Genomic DNA, 23,995 nt, shown 5'->3' with positions numbered 1-23,995 from the left:
TCTAATTGGACTTTTAATATCTATATCAAATAGCAAATATATTATACATTATTTTGTTTTATGAAGATATATAAACTAATATATAAACTAGTACTTGTATACGTATAATAAACTATAGATTACATTAGTATAAAAAAATAATATAAAAAAATAGTATAAAAAAATAACTCATCGAAAAAAAATAATTACGCAATTTGAATGTATAAGTACCGGTTTGACAAAAACGACGACGTAGAGCAATCACGATTCAATTTGACTCAACTCGGTTCGGCTCTCTTCTGCTCCGCTCCGCGGTTGCTGTGCGACTGTACGACGACCGACTGTAGCGCGCCTCGATCTCGATAACAGGGGATCCCCTTCACATGACTGTTATATATTAGTTTATGTATCTTCACAGAACAAAATAATGTATAATATTTGTCATTTGATATAGATATTAAAAACGTAATTAAAATTATTTATCATTGCTTCCATGCCGCATTTAATTTAGCTGTAATCAAATGTAAGATAAATACATTTGTCACTATCACTCTATACATGTATATACACATCGATTAATAATACATTGATGAAATATTCTTAATGGCTCTATGCATGGTATTATTGCGCGACTGTGTTGCGTAGTAAGTACCAGGCATTTGGAAATACGCAGAGGCCGACTTCACATTTTTTGCAACTTTCAGACGTCATAACATTTTAATATTATCATTTTTAATACTTCGATTATTAAGGATAATTGTTAGAATATATTATATCCATATATAATAGTTCGCAATGTAAAATTTATGCTCAACTGCCTTTGTTAAACGGAGGCACAAATATACAATTATTAGCTTTAAGATTAAAATAAATGTTATAATATATTACAGTGAAACTAATGTTATGCATTATAATTTAAACTATGTAAAAATTACAAAGTAATTTTTGCAGTTATTGATACAGCGAATTATAAGATGTCGGTACAATTAATTATTAGTGTATTAATTGATTTTGATATTTGTGATTCTGATATACTAATAACATATAGTATGATTAACAATGTATAGGAATAACATAAAGTATATTTACTACAGTTATTTTCGCAGATAACAATATAGATATCACGTACAATTATAGAAATATAAGTTCCTTACATACTAAAAAATAATCCAATAAGATATTCAAAACTAAAATTGAAGGTTCTGACAGTAAGATTAAGAAACTACATTTAAAAAATGAGCTAACTAAGAGAGCCAAGTGCGGTAAACGAAGCGTAAATTCTTTCTTTTCAGTATAATTTATTAATTATTTAATATATCGTATGTTTTGGTCTCTAATTTAGATCATTAGCAAGTTACATTATATAAAACAATAATACTATTTAAATGTAAAAAATATAAAAATTTTACACAATCAGTACATACATTTTAATTAAATTAAGAATACATTATTTTAATAGTAAGTAAATGCTAAATATAATTAATAAGAACGATTTAATGATAAGTAAGATGTAAACTACTGTCCTAAATGAAGAAATTTTGGCTAAAACATAAAAAAAGGTTTGTTATAATAATGAAATATAGAAGAGAAAAATCGATTGCGTATGATTTACATGTAAATTATAAATTATCAAACCAATAACACACATTTAATGCATCGATGAACAACAACATATATATACTGTAATATAATTTATTTGTTTATTTATTTATTTTTTAATTTGACAATTATATAACCATCATAAATATTTTATTTGACTCTACAAAATTATTCATAAAAAATAATCATTTCGCGCTAAAATTTTTTGAACATTTTAAAATTAAGTGTATAATTCATTGTTTCAAAAATACAATAAGCTGAAATAGCATTTCTTTTTAACTTTTGTATTTTACTTTCTGCGGTATATTATATATTAAGTTTTGTAAATGATTAACTATAATATCTTAATTCATTTAAACTTACTTCTGTTGTTTTCTGCAGGTCCTGCTATTATTATAGTATCACAAGGTACGCTTGCTGGTTGACATTGTTGAGTCGGTATTGTCGATATATCTGATGGGCTGTAAGTTGGAGGTGCAACATTCGAAAAATTATTCGACACCGATTCTGCGTACGAAGGTGGTGCAGATTTATTTATCGTATGCATGTCTGATTTATATTGTATCAACGTTGAATTATAAAGTCACGACATTAAACTTCAGAATCTAAAAGAAAAAAGAAAGAACGAAATATATCACGACTCTCAAAGAAAAAAAAATAGAATTTGTATGTGAGTATGCGTTAAATTAATGACAATAGTAAGATAGATGTAATGCTAGAAAATATATAACTGAAAATACTTATAACTTCAATTAGAAAAATTTTATCTATGTTTAATAAACACACAAACAAAACAATGATTTTATAATAATATTAGAGAAAATAGATAAAAACATATATTTACTAAATGTATTTATTAAATAAATTTATTAAATATATTTCTTAACTGCATATTATTTCTTAATAGAATTGGAGTATGTTATTAATTAAATTAAAAATTTTATAAACTGCAAAATAATTAATAATGTTTATTTAGATATATTTCATATATTTATTATAGATTAAACTTAAAAAATATAAATACATGTTTTACAATCTAATTTATTATAAAACAGAGAGAGAAAGAGAGAGAGAAAGAGAGAGAGAGAGAGAGAGAGAAAGAGACAGACAGACATCGATAAAAGATATACCTAACGATAATAATTAAGTCAGATAAATTTTTGATGGTCACTAAAGTAATACATTTATTAAATTTAAATCATATTTTTTTCTAAAGATTCGTACATTTTTATTATTTTTAATTCTTTTTTATTTCTGTCTTCTACATATATAATAAAATTGATTTTCTCATATTTTAAAATATGATGACTAATTGAAACATTCTACATATTTTATATTGTGATGTTTCAAATAAGTAAAATGAATCTAATGGTAAAAATAAAGAAAATTTTGCTATTATACTTAATTAGTACGTATATAGCTGATTTCTTTGATGATGATATTTTATATCATGCAAGTTGTGGTAATAAGCAGATAACACGTCTTATATCACCTGTAACCTCCAAACCATGATATTATCAAAACTATGATGTTTACAAAAGTTTTTAAACAACTAAATTATGATTTCTCTTAATATCGCTTGAATTTAATTATAACAATATGAAGGTCACGGTATTAGGAAGCTTATACGTATCAACATCAAGATAACATTTAAAGATAACATAAACATAAAATGAGTCATAAAAATCATGAATTTTAAGAATTTATTTTCTTCTTGCGCAATTAAGTATTATTTAACAAATATTATTTATTAATATAATTGATAAATGCGACAGTAATATTAATTTTCCTAATTGTTTGTAATATATTATGAGAGAGATTCATTGCAATGTTTATAATTTATTGTAAACGTTTCAATCCAATTATTCGTGTTATATATCAGCTAAATACTACTATTTTTAGTGATTGCCTTCGATGCATTTCCAGTGTTCCGAGAAAGAGAGAGAAAGAGAGAGAGAGAGAGAAAAAGAGAGAGATTACTTGCATAAAATTTATTAAAATTTTATGTTTTTCTGTTTATCAAAATATATAAATATATTAGGATAAACTTAGTAACTCTAAGCAAATTTAATCTAATTTATCTAAGCAAATTTACAACAGAATCAGCTAGATCTAGTTTACTTTAAAGCAAATTATACGATATCTTAAAATTACATATTGCAATAGACAACACTCACTTTTTCCTTAGTTTTTTATAATGCACGATTTCCCTAGGCTATTCCTGAGTCTCCTTTGTTAAGCACTGCACACGTATTATTTCATTGCTAAATATAATCAGTATTGCCGACATTGATTGCCGTTATCAATATTAAAGCTCCCACTCTTCTAAAAGAGAAATAAAAAACCGGGAAATTCAAATGTGTTAAATGCGTACTATTTAACATAATCGTGGATGAAAAAGTATATAATTATGTTTTAAATTGCATTAAAATTGTATTAAATTAATTTATTGTGACATTATGTTTCTCAAAAGTTAAGACGTATTATATATACTTGATATGATTAACAAAATATTAAATTCTAAAGAAAGTACATTAATTACTTTGTAAATAAAATTTGATATTTAATTGACATATATTGATATCAATATCGAAGAAAAAAGTCTCACGAGCGATGTGTGTCGCATTTGTATTTTTCGAGTGTTGACTTTCAGCTTTAAAACACGCGAATAGAGAATGCTATGCGGCAAGAGAATGGTGTTTATATGGATTAGTCGAAGTCAAGTGATCCCTGTGGTTCTCAATCGGTGCGGCAATAACACGAACGTATACGAGTTGCCAAAAAGTTCGCGCATACGAGACTCGTGTGGCAAGAGAGAAAGATCGAGGAAGAAGAGGGAGCAGGTCACCGAGAGAGGAAAAATGGGTCGGCGCCGGGATTTAATCAATGGTTTCGGCGCCATCCGGACGTGTCTGTAAAAAAAAAAGAAAAAAAAAATGCACGAGCCGCTCGTATAACGACGGAAATTCGGATTGTCATTCGCTCCACAGTAGTGCCTTCATCGAAAATGCATCCTCCATCACCCTCTTTATTTCTTGCCGATGCACGTGACCTCGTTGCACCCCGTCTCTTGTCCGTCATCCCGTCCGCTCACGCACGTCGTTTTATCGCGTGCACCTCCTACTTCCTCCGCTTTTTGTTTCCTTCTTTCGAACGACGTTGTTGCGATGCGTCACTCTAGGAGTCACCCTGGCGCCGAGTGTGACACTCGTCGCTCACTCGTCAATGTTCGCAGCATGATGGGAAAAAGTTGCGTGTATGACGTTGTGTCATCGACCGAATCAAACTTCCACCTATGTGATGGCGAATATATGTTTATGAAAGAGGCCGCATGCGTGCGCTTGATCGTTTCTCGTGACGAAAGAATTGATGACAAAGCATAGGGGAATTGTCTGTAGATGGGGACTTCCCGGTTTAATTAAAAAAATTACTAGAATTTTTGATCACATACACGCACACTTCATTCAAGATAAGTTTCCAGAAGAAAGCATCTTATTTTTAAGTTATTTAAAATTAACTGCACTACTGTATTACATGTTAGAAAAAAATACTTTTGCCATAATCTAAATTAAATTACCAAAATATTCATAAAATAATTATTATTACGCAGAACTGAATAATAGCTAATTAATCATAATAATTAAAATTATGATTAAAAAATATTGTAATCGTGCGACAAGAAATTATTCAATAATGAACTATTTTTTATCTACAAAAGTACTACTGTGAATAGAGATTATTTTTTATATGTTGGACCCGTGTCAAACATGTGCATACAAGATTCTCAATTGTCAGAAATAATGACGATTTTTAATCAGTAACTAGATGACAAAATAATAATTAATATCTAGTTGCAACATATATAGACTTAAAAATATATATTATTTATGAGCTGAATTTTTAATACGTATAATCTGTAGAGCTATCTTGTAGTATAATAAGTACTGCATTATGCACACTGATAAGGCATAACAGATAATGTCATGCAAATTCTTTTGTATATAAAAAAGCGTGTAAAAATAAAATTTGTAAATATGCATAAAAAGCTTATGTATACATTATTTAAATTAAATACGAATTGTATCAATCTGAATTTACTATGATCATACTGAATTTACTTGAGCAGAAAATTAATGATTCGTTTTTATTTAGTAAATTTTGTTGATTATTTTGACTAAATATTTTTTTAGCAAAAAGATTATTTTTTATCTTAAATTAAGTTAAAACATCTAGATGTCTAGAAATTAAGCAGATTATATATAATTATTTTAAAGATCATATATGATCCTTAATAATACTTATCAGTATTTATTAAAATTTTAAACATGTATTCAATATAAGATTAGCGTGATTCATGCTGTATTAACGTCATTAGTTGCTTACGTCTTTGGAAAATAAGGATAATTTGAACAATTAATCTTTTTATAGTCGCGTTTTCTACTTATATTTCTTACGTATCCTACTCATCATCTGTATCTTATGCATATTTATTTTGTATATTTTCTTTCATTAATTATATTTTTGTATCTTGTGATTATGATTAATAATATTCTTTATAAATATCATTATAATACATTGTCAAATATTTGTTAATACAAAATAAAATATATTTGATGTGATAATGACTTATACAGAGTGATATGGAAAATGTCACGTGTAACTTCTGTAATATACGATCTTAAAACGTCACAGCTCGTGCTTTCGCGAAACTTGGGCGTCTAACGTGTGTTGCCGGAAAATGTACTCAGACAGGCTGTCGAACGCTAAGGCACTGTGAATTCACGCCACATAATTTCCGGGTGTGAAGGTGGTTTCTGTCAGCGAGGAAGCAAAATGGCAATGTGACATCCGCGATAATTCGCTACAACTGTATCATACTGTATATAACTGTCATAATAACGAATGTACAGTTAATGACAAATTTTTTTCGAAGGAAAAAGAAGTTAGACAGATAATCATGATATTACGATTAAATCGGGATTGCAGTAAGCTTTAAGTAAAGTAATTAAAGAATTATGGTTAAAAAAATTTGCCGAAAAAATGGCAGAAATTACTTAGTAAATTTATCTATTTTATTCTTTTGTATCATGGTTTCTTGTTAGATCTATAATTAATAATTATCTTTGATTTATTTCATTTATTTTATCTCTTATGTCATTATTATTAAATCATTAATATCAAATAAGATGTTGACGATGACTATTATATTATGAATACTGTGGCAATGACAATAATAATAAATTCCAATCTGTAAGAAACTTACATTAATTAAATATTTCTATCCTATAATTTAATCTTATTAAAGATTAAAGACGCTAAAGTTTAAATACCTGAAAATTCTACATGACAATGTTCCAAATTGGTATAAATTATAATACTATTATAATGAACAATTGATAGTAATGATAATAATGAATGTACAATTTCGTTATTATGCGTTTCTGATTATAATTTATGTGACAATTATATTTTCTAAATTTGTCAAATTTAATATATTATTATTAATTAGTTATTATGTGTGTATGATGCATAGAAATAAAAAATTACAATTTGTGAATTTAATAACAAGTATATAAACAGACTGATAAAATACAGAATGATAAAATGATAAAAGTTTTCATTCGCGTTACCACTAAGTTTTTTTGTTGCTAATCTATTTTATAAAAATTAGTGTAGCCACTTTTGAGTCACAACAATATATGTATACAAGATAACACAAAATTGAGTCACGTTTCAATATATTTTTAAACATTAAAAATTTTTTTTAAATAGAAATAGTGAAATTACGTCTCAATACTTGTTGTTCGTTTATAAAATGTGATAATTTTAAATTATAATCTGAAAACACGTTTTTTTTCATTTATATAATGCTAGTTATATGCAAATCAAAACATTCATGGATATAGAGAAGTTCCACTGAGCTATTTTACATTTACCTCATATAATATTTATGTATGAAAGACGTCAAGTCTACCAGTTTACTGTTGCATAGTGAATAAGCTGAATAAAAAAATTCAAATATTAATATTAGGATTGAAAATGCTTAAAATAAATATATATACGAATAAATGTTATGGTCGAATGGTTAAGAAACACATTTCACCTAGTCTAACTATATATATTTGATATTAGTCATATACTCCAAGTATTTCAAAAAATAATTATAATTAGAAATATACAGAAAGATTTATTTTTTATAATTATAAAATTTAACTCATATTTTCACATATTTCACATAATTATGTAAATCTTTTTTTATTGAAGCTTCTTCAAAACGGGAGATCGCAAATCATTGATAGAAGAAGCCATAGTTTTGTTGCAATTTGATGACAAAGAATATATTAATTGTGTGTATCTAGATTAAATTATATACATATTATTTCTTTTCCTAATACATGAAAAATGGCACTAACACAATTGGTAAAAAATTATAAATACAATAATTATCGTAATTGGCCTCCCAGATAAAATGCATATGTATTATAGCAACTGTGATGTAGTGAGCACGAAACCTGTTTACTGACTAATTTGCATCAAATGATAATTAAATTAAATAAAAGATTACCATATAACAGGTTTTAGCCAAAAAATATTTTACCAATCATAAACACTAAAGTTGTTTCGGTATAAAAACTTGTAGATGTATAAGAATACTGAAAGAATAATAAAAGCTATTATTAAAAAGAATTTCAAATTAAAAAATTATCTTTTGATTTTATTTAAAAAAAATGTTTATTTTGCATTGCAAACATTGAAGAGCTGGTTGTACAATTTTATCGATGCTGAAAAGTAGAAATCAATTGGATTTTTTTCGGATTGTGATGGATTTTGCAACAAAAATCATTTTATAAAATTGTAAAATTATGCATAAATGTGTATTTAATTTGGTATCAATTATTTTGGTTAGTTTTTGAAAAAATAATTATATTATATTTGATAAATACATATGTTTACTAGAAATGTGAAAAACATATCTCTTTAATTGACGTGTGACCGTACAAACGACTATTTTTGCATTAATGAATATTTGTATCTCATACACTGAAAAATATTGAAAAACAGGATGAAACGTATCTAAGTTCTTCATGAATTATTAATAAACAAGTTAAAGTACAAATAAGTAGTAAATAAGACAAACTCTTATCACACTGTTACATCTTTCGCTTATGTGTTTTCAACACAATTTTCATATCCGGTCAAACAGTAATCAATATTATCTCTTTTTTATATTTAAAAGTTAAATAAAGACATTTCCCCTATAAAAATTTGTCGTTATATTATGCTATATATATATATATATATATATATATAGTTATAATTTTTATTTTGTTGACAGATTTATCGTAAATAAAACTTTGAGACTGTCATCAAAAGATATATTTCTTTGCTTTCTATGGATTTAACTCCTTTTCCTTCTACGATTTTTCATATAGGCATTCCTCGCTTATGTAACGTTTCTTACTATTTCACTTGCTACCACTTCCCACCCTCTCTCTTTATCGGGCTCGTATACAATTTTCAGCTCCAATATTTTTCGGATAAAATGCGCGTGCCAGTGGTTGTCGGCGTTTCCTACCTTATTCAGGAACAAATGGACTTTTAAATTGCAGCCACAGGCCCCATCTGTAGTCGGCGCGTGGCCGTCGCAGTGGATGCCGATAACGGATGCAGCGGTGCTGGCCGCGCGACAAATTCGTGTCATTATATCTTCGTGTTTACTTCAACGTGTGCAACACGCGTGTCTCGCGCTTTGTATACACTGTAATTACGACATCGCAATGCTTAATTTACAAAAGCTACTGACAACGGACACGTTCCCACGAATTAATCACTGCAATTAATCTCTTGATATTCACGACTTCCTAAATTAATCAGCTAAAATTATTTTGCATTATATACAGAGATAGAATTAAGGAACTTCCAAAAGATTATCTAAAATATTAAATATTTTCTCCCCAATAAATTTACTTTATTATTGGTAACTATTAATATTTTTTGTACATTGCATATTACTTAATAATTTTTTTAATGAAATATGTAAGAATTACAAATATTATATTTTTAAAACTGATTAAATTTTTTAGTCTTTCCTTTTAGTTTTATATTTGCTTAATATTAAACGTTATTCTGTCTCTTTTAAAAATAATATTTTTAAAATTTAACCAAATTTTTTTTATGGAGATACAGTAGAGAATATTACGAAAAGCAAAGTAAAAAGTTTACAGAAATAAAAAAAATTATGAAATATTAAGGAAACTACAAGTATTCTTACTATTTTATTATTTAAGTAGCTACGCGCGAGCTATATATAATTCTCTCATTAAGTCAGAGACATAATGAATATTTGGGGCTGTATCGTTGACAGATCATTTATTCTATTTTATTCTGTATTGCTTTTGAGAAAGGATTTTATCACATTCGCTCAATTTGCTGATAAGAAATTAATTTTTATAGTATATTTTTATATATTTTTAATGTGACGATATCTGTGTATTTAACCTGGAAATTAACATTACCGCAGCAGCTGCGTTGACACGGCTATCATTTCAATTATTGATTGTCCGGTCGGACTTGTTGTTGAAGAGACACTTTTCACCAGTTAGAAAACTTGAGACTCACACAACGAGAACAACAGCCAAGGACGGAGTTCTGAAGAAGTTTCTCGTTGCCTCGAAAGCGTCGCGACAAATTCGTCCCGCGGCCGCATTTTCGTATTTACTTCGCACACCGCTTTGTTCTCGCGTAATTACGTTCTGCGGGAGCTTAACGCCCGACAATTACTCGGCGGTCGTTGTTAATTTCCCTCGAAATAAAAGGCGACCGACCACTACGGTAGTGACGCAGCCTTGAAGCCGCAATACCGAGTGGGAACCGAGCGACGATACCAATCTTACGATTTCCGCGAGAAGTACAAAGACCGATCCCCTTCTCTCCGGGGCTACCGCGGATAACGGCCCTTTGGAACACAAGGGGGTTTGTCTATGTCGTGGTCTGTCGACACGACTACCGACTTAGCCCCCGCGGCTGATTATTTTCCGGGCGCTCAAGTCGTGTCGAAGTTAGTGAGCGCGTCGCGGAATTACCTGCTTTTATCGCAGAGAACAGTTCATCCACTCTTAAGCCAAATCTAATCTACCCGTACAGTCCGGAACGTCGAACTTGTGTATCGAGCCGCAACTTTGTAAAATTGCTATAAAGTGTGCGAGCACAGGCGGACTTCCGTTCTCGTTCTTTGTCGCTAAACAGTCGTTTGTTCGCCTATTTGTTTCGTGATAGTCGTTAGCACTCGTTTTCGTACTGACTGAACGAAGTTCTCTGCCAAAGAATAGAAATTGATTATGATGTATTTTAATGCAAAATTGTGATCGTAATTTATTTGTAAAGTGAAATGTTTTTGCGAAGAAATAGAATATTTCTTTTTTTTTTCAACCTTTATCTAATATGTATCAAGTATGTCACTAAATATTTTTTCTCATTTAATTTTTTATAGACTTTATAAACTGATCTTTTCAGAGAAAATTGAATTTTGAATTATTTAAATTAGACCTGCTTGTTTCTATTATTTATTTTTTATCTATTTAATTCAATTGTTCACTTTTATTCATAAATATAAACCAAACTGCTATGAAATATTTTAAAGACTAATCTATGTATAATGTAATATATTTAATTACGTCGTATATATACCTACGGAAATATTAATTAATTTACAAAGCATGTAGCCTCTTTCTGTCAGTATCGTAATCGCTTCCTGTTTATATCTCCCGAATATAGTCTTCATATCATACAGCGAACGTGAGCACAGCGTCAAATTTTAACAAGCCCGTTTTCACATAGGCCATGCATATACGTATATCATGAGCAGTTATATATATATGGCGCATAGAGGAAAGAGGAGAAGAGACACGAATGTGCCATAAGAGTAGCTTCACGTAGACGAAGCAGTCGTTGCGCGCGCTCTGGTAGTAACCCACCTTTATGATCAACGCTCTTAGAAAGTGCATTCTCCCTTTTTCCCCGTTGCAGTAGCAGTAAACGCGAGAGAAATCATCTTGAAGGCCACACTCTATTAAGAATAGCTTTTATAATCATAATTTTAATGACGACAATATAGCTAGATAATAAGCTATCGCGTCTTTCAATGATCTTGTAATTAATATATCTCTCTCTCTCTCTCTCTCTTTCCATTGTATTGTCATCTTATTTACATAATTTTTATTCAACTTTTTGGCTACTATAAGTTAAGATTTTTTTTTTTATTTCTAGTTAATTAATTCATTCGATTCGATAGAAAAAAATCACGTTAGATTTAGTCATTCTTGAAATATCAGACCGATCATTTCATTTATTGTTGCGGTCATAGCACATCGCGAAAGTGTGACGACTCGTCCGACGTAGTCGGTTTACGACGCAGCTGTCTCCAGAAATAAAACGTACGAGAATAGCACGTGGTTTCAAGAAATCGCCACGTCGTTCGCCGGTCGTGCCTTCGCGAATACACGAGAAATCACGACGGAGTTATTCCAACGTCCGTAAAACGACCGGTCGGGGGAACGAGCGGTTGTGCAAATTCCGGAAGAATTGTCTTGCCTGGCGAAGGACATGCGAAATACGTAATCGCAAATATAATGCATATTCCAACTATACGTCATACTCGCGCGCAAGGACTCGCGGAATAAGTTTTTATTGTATTGTATGTATATCTCGTCGCTCTGCGTCTATCTCTCTCACCATGAGATTGAGTTATGTATGTATTCCACTGAAAATTAAAAATATCCAGATCGCGTACTAGTCTTTCGTCAAAGTTGACCATGAGTGATCGATTAAATATTCAAGATACATTGTCCATCATGAACATAATCGATTGTGAATAAGATATATTAGCAGTACGCGATATCTAAAGTCGCACTTTACGCGTTTTATTTCGTCATCTAAATTTGGCGAAATATTCCTAAACGAACGTAAAAATGGAAAAATATTATACCGTAATAAATGCTATTTGATTAAAAAGATACTTTATGTAAAAACTCTTTTATCCTAAGAAATTTATTGAATATTCATGAAATCGTTATAATATCATTTATACAGTTGTGTAAAATTCCTATACTACATAATTGTTATTGATTTCAAAGTAATTATTTGATCATCACATTGGAAGTTTTTGCAAACTTTTGACGTCACTAGTATAATCATAATAATGAATAGTAATAATTTTGTCATAAGTCTCTTTTATAAAAATTGAAAATCTCATCGTGTATACTTAATTGTTTTGTATTATTTTTACACGCATGTGCACATGTTTTAGAATACATTTACATTAACTTCTTGATTCATATACATATAATTTACTGCACGAAAGAGTTTCTGAAACAACACAAGACACGCTTGTTTGAAGCCACATACGCAACATTATTTAAATAATTGGATCTCTGTAACATTGACGCCGATCGTTATACCAAGTGTCAACCTTAACCTAATTGTTATGCGCTTATGCTAATTCAGCGATATTATCCAACGATGTTTATGATCCATCAATAATTGTCTCCTTACAATGTAAGGTTTTGTAATCATAAATATTTAATTGCTGAGATTATAAACTAAACTAATTATCATCCAGCTGAAAAAGATAGTATAAATAACAACCGGTTTTGTACGTGATTTATATTGTATATTTAACGTGGAATTTATAATGGCTTTAATTGTTCATTCAGTTCTTAATGTGTGTATGACACAGCTTATGTAATTATTATTAAATCTAAATTGCTCAAACGTAACAGACTTTTCTACTTTGACTGCAACAACGATGCATCTTCGTTCAAGAAACCATCTGGTTTACATGGGAGCGATCTTGAACAACCGCGATCATCGAGAGCTACGTTCTTACGACATTGTGACAGCTGATCACGTGTCCGCCCCTCATCGTGGTCGATTGCTGAGCGACTGGATCGCGTTAACGATCGCGGTTTCACCGCGTGCCGTACATTCAGTTGTATCAAGAACTATCATCGCGACGCATCTCTTTATTGTCGGTTCTCGATCGGCACGCCGCTGCGTGCGTGCATACGTCCATATATGCCTTTACGCGCCAGGTGCATCACCAGGTGATTGCCAGTCGAATCACGGACGCGCACGATACTCGCGACATTCTCGTCGCTCAGTCATCGCTTGAGACGTGCACATAGCACGTGGAGAAATGTCGAGGAACGATGGAAAAGGTATGCGTATACGGTAGATTTACTGCATGAAAAATTTTGTGTCAATAGTCAGCTCCATCTCGAACGTGTTTGATATTTTGACATCGTTCGTTCTACGAATGGCGAATCGGTTCCGTACTTCGATTCGGCTCGGTCGCGTACATTTCCATCTTCGTAATCAGCAATTTTATCGATATTCGCCGAACATTGAAATGATATTGTATATATGATTTTCATAAAATGGTTGGAAATCGCTCTTTTTATCGTATGCATTTTATTTGAGTTTATTACTTAAGTGACTCATAAATATTATTAAGTAAAATGTAAAATAGTAAAAAAAATTATGTAATTGCACATTAAATATTTGATAGACTTACTGTAGAAAGTATCAAGTATCATCATTTCCTGTTTTTATTCTTTGTGATACTAACAATAAAACCCATCTTCTTTTTTTAACACGTTATTTTATAAATTCTGTTTTTAAAATTAAAAAAAAAATTTTATTATATTATTCACATCTTTAATGATTCTAAAAAATAAATGTTTACACGTCAGAAAGATTTTTATAAATGTGTGTGTCGTACATGCTATTGTACATAAATGTTTACTAATGTATATAAATTTTTATCTTACGATAAATACCAGCATTATTTAGTTGTAAATAAATTGTGTTATGAGAAAAGAAAGCGGTCGATGTTTTGTATAAAATCTTTTTTTAAAATAGATGTATCCGTTTGACGAAACGTAAGATGTGGAAATTCGGTTCACATTACCATCAAGCGTACTGTAATGAAAGTATTTCTTCGGCTATCGTGTTTCAATAGTGAAGGTAATATACTATAATAATTCTCAAGGACTTGGCGATAAGATAAATGTTATATATGCAAGCAATCAATAACCAGTATTAGTGTTAGCATTTGAATATTAGCTTAGTTATATAGGGTGTTTAATTTATTCTGTCTGATTATATTATATAAAACGTCTCCAGCAGAAAAATTAAAATAAGCCAATTAATAGGATAGCTTTTAGACAATTTTGAGTCGAGTTATCAATAGTTCACGTCGATATCTTAAAAATAATTGAATTAAAAAATCATAAAACAAAGGCTTGTTCAATAAAGTTGTATTGAGATAATTTTCAGCTTGAAACGACCGTACCTTAACGAGATTTTCAGGGAGCAAGAAAAGATTAAATTTTACACAGAAAACTTTGAAAAAATGACACCTCTCTATAGGTTTTGAAAAAACAAATCTAACGACTTATAATGTAAAAAGTCCGATCATTCTCGAAATATTAACTTGGGCAGATTGATCGAACAGAAATCGAAACCTATCGAATGTTATTTATTGGGATTTCCATTTTAAAAAATTGTCCCCTTTCCGCCACCTTTCCAGCGACCAGGATGGATTTCGTAGATTGGAATAACTCGACTCAAAATTGTCTACGAGCCATTCGATTATTAATTGTTCCGTTTTCATTTTTTCAATTTAAGAGATTTTACATAATATAGTCGGACAGATTAAATCGTCGGATAGATTTAATCGAACATTCTGTATAGCTGCAATTTTCAAAAGTAACATTTACATTTTCATCAATATGTCATAAAAGAATTGTTTTGCAATCATATAAACATAACGTCGTTCAATTTACACATTATGATAATGAATGACGCATACATTTTATCACAAGCGTTAAGCAATTATTTAAAAAATCTTCTCTGATTCTGTTGCAAAACTCAAGTGAATACATATGTAATAATGCAAGCTAAATAGATAAAATATGCGTAATAAATTTATAATATAATATATCTGTTGTAAAAGTCAAGTGAATACATATGTAATAATGCAAACTAAATAGGTAAAATATGTGTAATAAATTTATAATATAATATAACAATTCACATATAAAACAATTTTTTTAATTTACGCATTACAGTAAAAAATAAAATGCTAATTTTAACATTTTTTACATATCCCAGAAAGTCTACTCTAAATTTTAAGTTAAAATAACTCATTTATTATGTATTAATTATTGACAAACTAGAAATATTAAGTAATTGACACAAAACTTTACATTTATTTTTGTTATTGTGACTTTAAGTGTGATGTAAAAATAACATAAATTAATTAAAAACTATGTGAAAAAGTAGTTAATAGTTTGTAAAAATGTTGATAGAACATTTTCATGATTACTCAGATATTTATTTTAACTTTTCTTAGAATGTTAAACTGATTTTGAAACATATTGACCGTTTGAAATGATTGTAAATGATGTGTTAAAAGCATTCAAATAAGCAATCAAAATAATACTTTATTTCTGAGAGACATACATAAAATGTTAAGTTATGAAGTTGACATAAATCTAACACATGAAAATCTTATAAAAATAATAACATATCAGCTGTATGTTAATTTTACATTGAAGTAATCAAAATGTAGTAACACAAAAAAATTTTAACATATGGATGCACAATTTTTTACTGTGTTAAAAATATTTTTTGTACATTGTCCGCGCTTCCAGGTACATAAAATACTTGCTTATTTTATAATGAATTGACTAATTGTCCTTCATGGATGAAAGTAGTTTCAAGTTTCAAGGCGTGTTCTGGTTGTGTATGCAATGCATGTAATCGTGCAACTTATATATACAGGTATGCATATGATATTGAATGCTGTGTTCGCGTAATAAATGTACTGGTTAATCATCTATTGGTCTGAAATAAAAAAATCATACGTCAACTGAGAAAAAAACATAAAAAATATATAAATGGATTATGAGTGTTAAAGCATTACTTGCATAAGATTTTGTGGAAATCATAATTTATGTACAGTATTATGCAATAAGATGATGAAAAATAATTTTGTTATAAATTAAAGCTAATCTCGCAATTTACATATAGCGTGCACACGATTATGTTTTGAACAATCTATGCTTTATATTTCGTCGCGTGAGATTTACAACGGATAATAATCTGTAATGTGCAAAAATCACAGACTTCTTTACATATATTAGACTGCTATAATAGCAGTACTAAAAATAATGCAAGTTATATCTAATTGAACGGAATATGTAGGATGAGGAGCCAAATATGTTATAAATCATAGTTTTTATTTTTATATGTGCATTATGTATACTTGATACTTTTCACTGTTTTATTTTACTTTCATTAATCTATAAACGTTTAACTTTAAAATGTTCACTATCACGTCTTATCAAACTAACAATAAGATATGGCATATCGAATTCTGCTCAATTAGATTAATAGATAACTTGTCCATTTTACTATACATCTGTTACCATAGCCTTGTATGTATTATACGTGTAGTATAATATTTATGTAGAAGTCTGTAAAAATAACTCTTAAACGAATTCATATCAACGATCTAAAAGAAATATATACTTACAATATTATATACTCACATAATATTGATCTTCGACGACGTTCACGTAAGTTGATTAGCATAAATCAACATTCAAAATCCAGGCTCTTAGCTAAGTATCATAGAAATGTATTGCGAAAACTATGTCGTAATTATTACACATGTCATCATTATATGATCCGACTCGGCTACATTTACAAAATTGAAAATATTTTTTTTTATTTATTTCGTGTGATACATAACCATATAATAAATATTTTTTGTTAACTTTAAAACTTAATGTAAGTAAATATAATATTTAGTTAATCTAATATATTTTTATTATATTATTATTAAATGATATATTGTTAAATTATTATTTATTAAATTTAATTATTAAATTATCAATTATTAAATATGAAAAAAGATAATTATATAAAAAATTTATTAAATATAGATAATACATAAATTACTAATTAAATCGGAAATATATATATATATATATGTATTGTATATAGAGTATCCGAGAATGATGGAGTTTTGATCAATTTTTATAAATAACACAAATTACCTAACCTAACACAAATTAAATATTAGTACGAAATTTTTTTAGTAATAATTAGCAACTTAAGCAATTTTATTACTTATTCAATAAATTTTGTTATGTGCCTCATTAATGGCATGGCACATGTCGTAACAAAAATTTCAATACTTTCATTTCTAAATTCGATCTGACGTAATTCCCGCAATTGTTTCTGTGATTTTGTGATTTCTGAGATGGAGTAAATCTCTGATTTTCACACACTGTACACTGTTTTTCACGTGTCTCCATAAGAAAACTCGTCATTGAACAAAGATAACAGATTTGTTCTCAGCCAACCATAAGATGCAATTAGACTCGTTCAACGACAGTTATAACAGTATGTAAATAAACAGTAAATATAAATATATATATAAAATTTATATATAATTTTATATATATATAAATAATTTATATAAATAATTTTATATATATATAAATAATTTTTTTGCAACAATTTTTATAAGTTATTTTTATTGATTGGCCAAGAACATTTTTCTTCTATTTTTTCTTGATTATAAACTTGTTTAAAAGATTAAATTTTAATTCATTCACTTAAAATGTGAGTTATACAGATGTGACAAGAAACTTTAAATAATAATACATATACGTAAATATACACATATATACATATATATATATTAAATATATATATATATATTTAATATATATATATATATATATATATATATATATATATATATATATATATATATATATATATATATATATATATATTAAAATATATAATATAGTATAATAAAAATAAAATATAACAATAGTATATACATTTATTACTTATTTAGAAAATTTTGATGTGTATTCCATTAATAGCATGGCGTAACAAAAATTTCAACACTTTTCAATTTCTAAATTTGATCTGACATAATTCCCGCAATTGTTATATATATATATATATATATATATATAACAATTGCGGGAATTATGTCAGATCAAATTTAGAAATTGAAAAGTGTTGAAATTTTTGTTACGCCATGCTATTAATGGAATACACATCAAAATTTTCTAAATAAGTAATAAATGTATATACTATTGTTATATTTTATTTTTATTATACTATATTATATATTTTAATTATAAATATTAAGAAAACGCGAATACAGAATAAATAACAATTAGAAAACATAAAAAATAAACTAAAGCAATATTAGAAAATCTAAATTAATCTAGATAATCTAATTTAATTTTTTAAATAATTTAGAAATTCTTGTAAATTTAAGATAATTTTAACTATATCTATTAACATTTTTTAGAGTAAAAACAATCAATATAATTTAAAAATATGTCTTTACAACAATGCAAATGTATAGCACAATTTGTGTACATGTATTTCATAAATTATTTATAACTTTATATATTGTTTGATTATGACAAATTTTTTTTGTAAATGTTCTCTTTTATCAGCCAAGAATACTCGAATAAAATATTGTTCATTAAAAATTTTAATTTTAATTCTAGATTTTTTGGCAAGCCCAGAGACCGAACAGTTATTATCTAATGACACGTGCGGTGATACATCAGCAACATGTGTAAGGCTTCAGCGATGGTCGACAGACAGGTCATACGTTGAAGGTGACGTATCGTCATCAGAGTCAACGTCTGAAGGCAAATCTGTATTGAATCATAACGTACAGATCTCGGACAACACGGATCCCTCTCCAGTTACCGTGATAACGCTCTCTTCAATGACCGTAAACGGCAATGGAGATAATGACGATCCACCGCCTTATGCCGCAACTCCGCCACCTTACAGCGCAATCGCGCTACCAAATCACACCCACTGGCCGTATGGACTTTTTTCGTTCGGCAACGCATATTCCACGGACGAGGCAACCTGTAGAGTGCAAATACCGTTGACACCTTTCCAAGCATCTCTAACGCCGGCTACAGATTTTCAATCTCAAGGGACTTGTCAGCATGCATTGTTATCGATGCCTATGACTATGTCTGAGCGGTTCTTCAAGTTAGGTTGCCGTAGAAATTCTTTTGTATCGACGTCATACAATGGAATCGCGGAAAAAACTTATGACAAAAAATCACGAAGTGAGTATTGGTGATTATTTGAAATTGTTTTACATATAAATTTTACAATTTGTTTTACATACATACAAATTATTACAAAACTTTAAATAAAGTCAAAGAACATACGTACATTATTATTTAAAGTTTCTTGTCACATCTGTATGACTCACATTTTAATTGAATGAATTAAAATTTAATCTTTTAAACAAGTTTATAATCAAGAAAAAATAGAAGAAAAAATATTCTTGGCTAAAGATTAAATCAGTAAAAATGACTTATAAAAATTGTTGTAAAAAAAATTATTTATCATCTCATTCCAATGTCTTAAATACTAAAGTATAAATAAATCAGTAAATATTAGTATTTTATGATCTTTTGCAAATAGTTTAACACAAATACGAAGAGATCAATATAATATTTAATTTTAATGCGATTGATAAAATGATTGTAGCAATATTCAGTTTTCAATAACAAGGTTGAATTTAAAAGTGGTCAATTTAGTGATCATCCGTTTGCTAAAAATAATTACGATGGTCAAAAGGAAAGATGTAAAATAAAAGATGTGAAAATTTTTTATAGGATACGGCGTTATTCTTGTAGCAGCGGCGGTGATTATCTTTCTTATGGCTCTGTCCTTGATGGTTCGTTTCGTCATGGAAAGAAGTTGGTGGCGAAGATAGCTTTTCTATAATTCAGCAATCGATGAATTATAGAAGATAAAAAAATGTTTATTGAATAATTATAATCCACAAAGCACCATTTACTGACGAATCTGTGATCAAACTTTAGCATATAATGTTTTATTTAACACGAAATATAGACTTTTGATTTATTGCACTAATTATTTCGAATCTCTTTGCACACTCTTATTTACATTTATTTTTAAATTGTAAGTGACAAAGTTTTAAGAATTTACCAATATGTTACAGCATGAAGTATGTGTATACTATAAGATATATGATGATTTGATAATTATAATTAAATTATTCTATGTCTTACATAAGCATTATTATTAATTTTTGCATTGACATTTCTAAATATGTATATTGTATGTGTTAGACTTTATACATATTTATACAATATCACATAACTTGTATATCACATTTTTGTATTGGTATAAAAAAGCATATAATTAAGATTATTATGATTGATCTATTGTTCTACAAACAATTATTATGTTTTTCCTTCTCAATAGATAATACGATATATTAAAAAAATATGTAATGTGAGCCTATTGTAATGAAACTCAGATTCTTGTGACTCTCTTGACTCTTATTCTATTTAAATTGCGTTGCGTTTATGATAAATAAAAATGTATCTTAATATGAAAAATGTATTTTAATATTGATAATTAAAAATAAGAATTTTATATATTCTTTTAGAGTGACAATATTAACATTAAAACGTGAACAATCTTCGTCATATGTGATATAATATATACATTTTATGGTTAATATCAAATATTTTTCTATATTTACTCTTTGATTCATGTGATACAAGATGTTTATAAAGATCGGGACTAAATTTACACAATGCGTTAATGGGGTTTAACAGGTAAAAAAGTTCATATAAATCTACGTATGTTCCAAAATAATTGATTAAAGAATTATAAACTTTGAAAAATAAATGACCAAAATTATTTTTGTATTAGAATTAACTATATTAAATGGAATCATGCTAACTCGGAAATAGACAATTCTTATTGTTAGTTATTATTTACATACCTTGACCTATACAGTCACTAGATTGACTCTAATTTTTTACCGTATGTATTTGTTTTTGTTAGACTCTAATTTGTTCAACGTTATAATTCTGATGTTTAAATTATTGTAATTTTATTTTTGTGATTACAATAAACATAAAAAATATGCTTTTGTTAATTATGCTGTGTGCATATTAATATGTCAATCCATGTAACATATAAGAACAATTTTCCTAGCAAATTTTGAACGCTTATAACTTTTTAATGAAGCATTTTCAGATATAGGTTTATATAAACTTTTTTTACCTATTCTCGATCTCATTAATACATTGTATAAATTTGATCCGGACCTTTATGGACACAGTATTATACACTCAGTATATTAATAATACATTATTAAATATATCATTAAATATCAAGAAGGAGTTATAATGAGAGTTTTAATGATAATATTTGACTTTGTTAGGGGATACGCTTTAATTATGTTGTTATATGGGTCTCTCATTCGCGTCAGAATGCTATTATAATTCTAATTACGTTTAACAGTTTTGTCAAACCATTGTTATTTTGATAACCTCAGTTTTAAACCCATATTTGAAATGGCGTTCCCCTCAGATCAATTAACAAACAATGCACCGCAAGGGAAATTAAGTGGTAAAATAATTCACACTGTATAATGAGACCAAATTTTTATTTACGGAGCAAATTATATCTATAAGCATATGTATTATTATTCATATGTGTAAATTACAGAATACATACAGAACACACATACAAACAATTAATTAATGTTACAAGCAAAACTAAGTTTTTTCCAAAAACTTAGTTTTTATTAACATAATTTTATATATAAATTTTTACATTTTTACATATAAATCAATTGTAATTATCATAACCAATCAATATTTTCTTTAAATAAAATTTGTTGCAAAAAATTATTAATATGTATTATATATACCACATATTTGTCAATTATTAATATGTATTATATATACCACATATTTGTCAATTATTATTATCATATATATATATATATATATATATATATATATATATTTATATATTTATTACTTATTCAGTCTTTCTTTATTTATACATATATGTATAATTTATAAATCTCTAACTAATCGAAATGTCATTGGTGATGTTATACAAAGTTCATAATTATTTGTCAAAACTACTATCTGTTTAATGTAGAAACTTCGACGCTTATTGGTCCGATGGGACGCCGATGACGAAGTAGTGAAAGACGGGGAAGGAGTAGACAACGTCGTGGTGGAAGAGAAGGTAGCTGAGCAATAAAGTTAAGAAAGGGAAGGGTAAATGGAGGCGTTCATCGTATACTGATTAAAAATACAAACTGGTATCTGTCTTTCTCTCTCTCTCTCTCTCTCTCTCTCTCTCTCTCTCTCTCTCTCTCTCTCTCTCTCTCTCTCTCTCTCTCTCTCTCTCTCTCTCTCTCTCTCTCTCTCTCTCTCTCTCTCTCTCTCTCTCTCTCTCTCTCTTTCTCTCTCTCTCTCCCTCTCTCTCTCCCTCTTCTTCTCCTCCTCCTCCTCCCCCCTCATTCTATCTTTCTCTTGAGAATAGGTGATCAGAAAAGTCTGGATATCCCGTGAGATGTAAAAGTTTGTAACTGGTAAATTCTCAAGATGAAGATGGATAAAGATACTAAGAGCATAAGTAGACTTTTAGTGTAACTAAATTCTAAATAATAGATATTATTAAAATATCTAATTATCGGTATCTGCGTGAATATTTTGTGTGTGTGTGTGTGTGTGTGTGTTTATGTGTATATATTTTTTTAGTATATTTATATTATAAGAAATATATAGTATAGATATATGTTCAATGTTTACATAAAATGTTGGACCTATGTTTTGCCAAAATCTTTATTAATTTGCAATTCAAATCTAGGTTCTTCTTCTGACCGACACTTAAATATGCAAATAACTTTACACGCATCTCCGTGTAAGATAAGATGAAAAATTTTACGTACATATAATTTTTATAATGCTTTGAAGTACAGGTCTCTTGTTGAAAATATATGATAATAAAAGGGCCTCATAAAACAAAAGAGCGAGGTCGATTTTCCTCGGCCAGTGGTTTGCGCAAAGCCGAAGAGGATCAAAGATGATAGAAGTTTAATGCAGGACGAGAAGCCTCAAGGACGAAAAGGAACGCTGGCTATAAAGCCAGACAAGTTAGCGGCCAGAGCAGCGAGGAAAACGAAGGGTCGGAGGGTTGATGAAAAATACAAAAATCCTCTCCCTTGAAAGGATAAAGGGAATGGCGGCGGGTTCGTGCCAGGAAAACGACACGACGCCGGGACACTCGAGGCCAGCAGGCCCGCGAACGAGGGTAAGGTGTTTGTCAACGGTTGCCGGTAGTTAATTACTTTACATGAAAGGAACTTCCAGCCGTTTCGCCACTCGAGGCAACCCCGGTTCCCGCGTGCCATCAATTCCTTCCCCTTCTCTTCTTTGCATTTCCTTCATGGATTTAACATCACCCCTCGCGTCCCTCGTCTTCTTGTCACCTC

General features: G+C 28.8%; 1 protein-coding gene and 1 long non-coding RNA gene across 3 annotated transcripts; one reads left to right on the top strand and one right to left on the bottom strand.

The window, feature by feature from the left end:
* Nucleotides 1-1,169: 1,169 nt before the first annotated feature.
* Nucleotides 1,170-3,931, bottom strand: LOC140663063 (uncharacterized). The gene is made up of 3 exons (XR_012046212.1): nt 3,756-3,931; nt 1,942-2,183; nt 1,170-1,521 (listed from the first exon to the last, which is right to left on the bottom strand). It is a non-coding gene; the product is annotated as an uncharacterized lncRNA (long non-coding RNA).
* A 9,625-nt stretch (nt 3,932-13,556) lies between these two features.
* On the top strand, nt 13,557-20,686 carry LOC140676215 (uncharacterized). Of its 2 annotated transcripts, XM_072911074.1 has the most exons (4): nt 13,557-13,793; nt 14,497-14,601; nt 19,191-19,775; nt 20,334-20,686. In XM_072911074.1, exons 2-4 carry the CDS (start codon nt 14,562-14,564, stop codon nt 20,432-20,434), a joined length of 726 nt encoding a protein of 241 aa, XP_072767175.1. In that variant the 5' UTR covers nt 13,557-13,793; nt 14,497-14,561; the 3' UTR covers nt 20,435-20,686. The 2 variants fall into 2 exon arrangements, with proteins under 2 accessions (XP_072767175.1, XP_072767176.1); XM_072911075.1 differs by lacking the exon at nt 14,497-14,601 and having other exon boundaries at nt 13,558-13,793; nt 20,334-20,684.
* Nucleotides 20,687-23,995: the final 3,309 nt, after the last annotated feature.

Source organism: Anoplolepis gracilipes, chromosome 2, assembly GCF_047496725.1.
Source record: "Anoplolepis gracilipes chromosome 2, ASM4749672v1, whole genome shotgun sequence".
Lineage (NCBI taxonomy): Eukaryota > Metazoa > Arthropoda > Insecta > Hymenoptera > Formicidae > Anoplolepis > Anoplolepis gracilipes.
The sequence above is the reverse complement of the archived record's forward strand: the minus strand, read 5'-3'. Positions and strand labels throughout refer to the sequence as shown.

Excerpts from the sequence above, each read along its gene's own strand:
- LOC140676215 (XM_072911074.1), top strand. The coding sequence starts at position 14,562 with ATGAAAGTATTTCTTCGGCTATCGTGTTTCAATAGTGAAG. Across the intron at positions 14,602-19,190 it reads ATCGTGTTTCAATAGTGAAG|ATTTTTTGGCAAGCCCAGAG; the intron begins GTAATATACTAT and ends TTTTAATTCTAG. Across the intron at positions 19,776-20,333 it reads TTATGACAAAAAATCACGAA|GATACGGCGTTATTCTTGTA; the intron begins GTGAGTATTGGT and ends AATTTTTTATAG.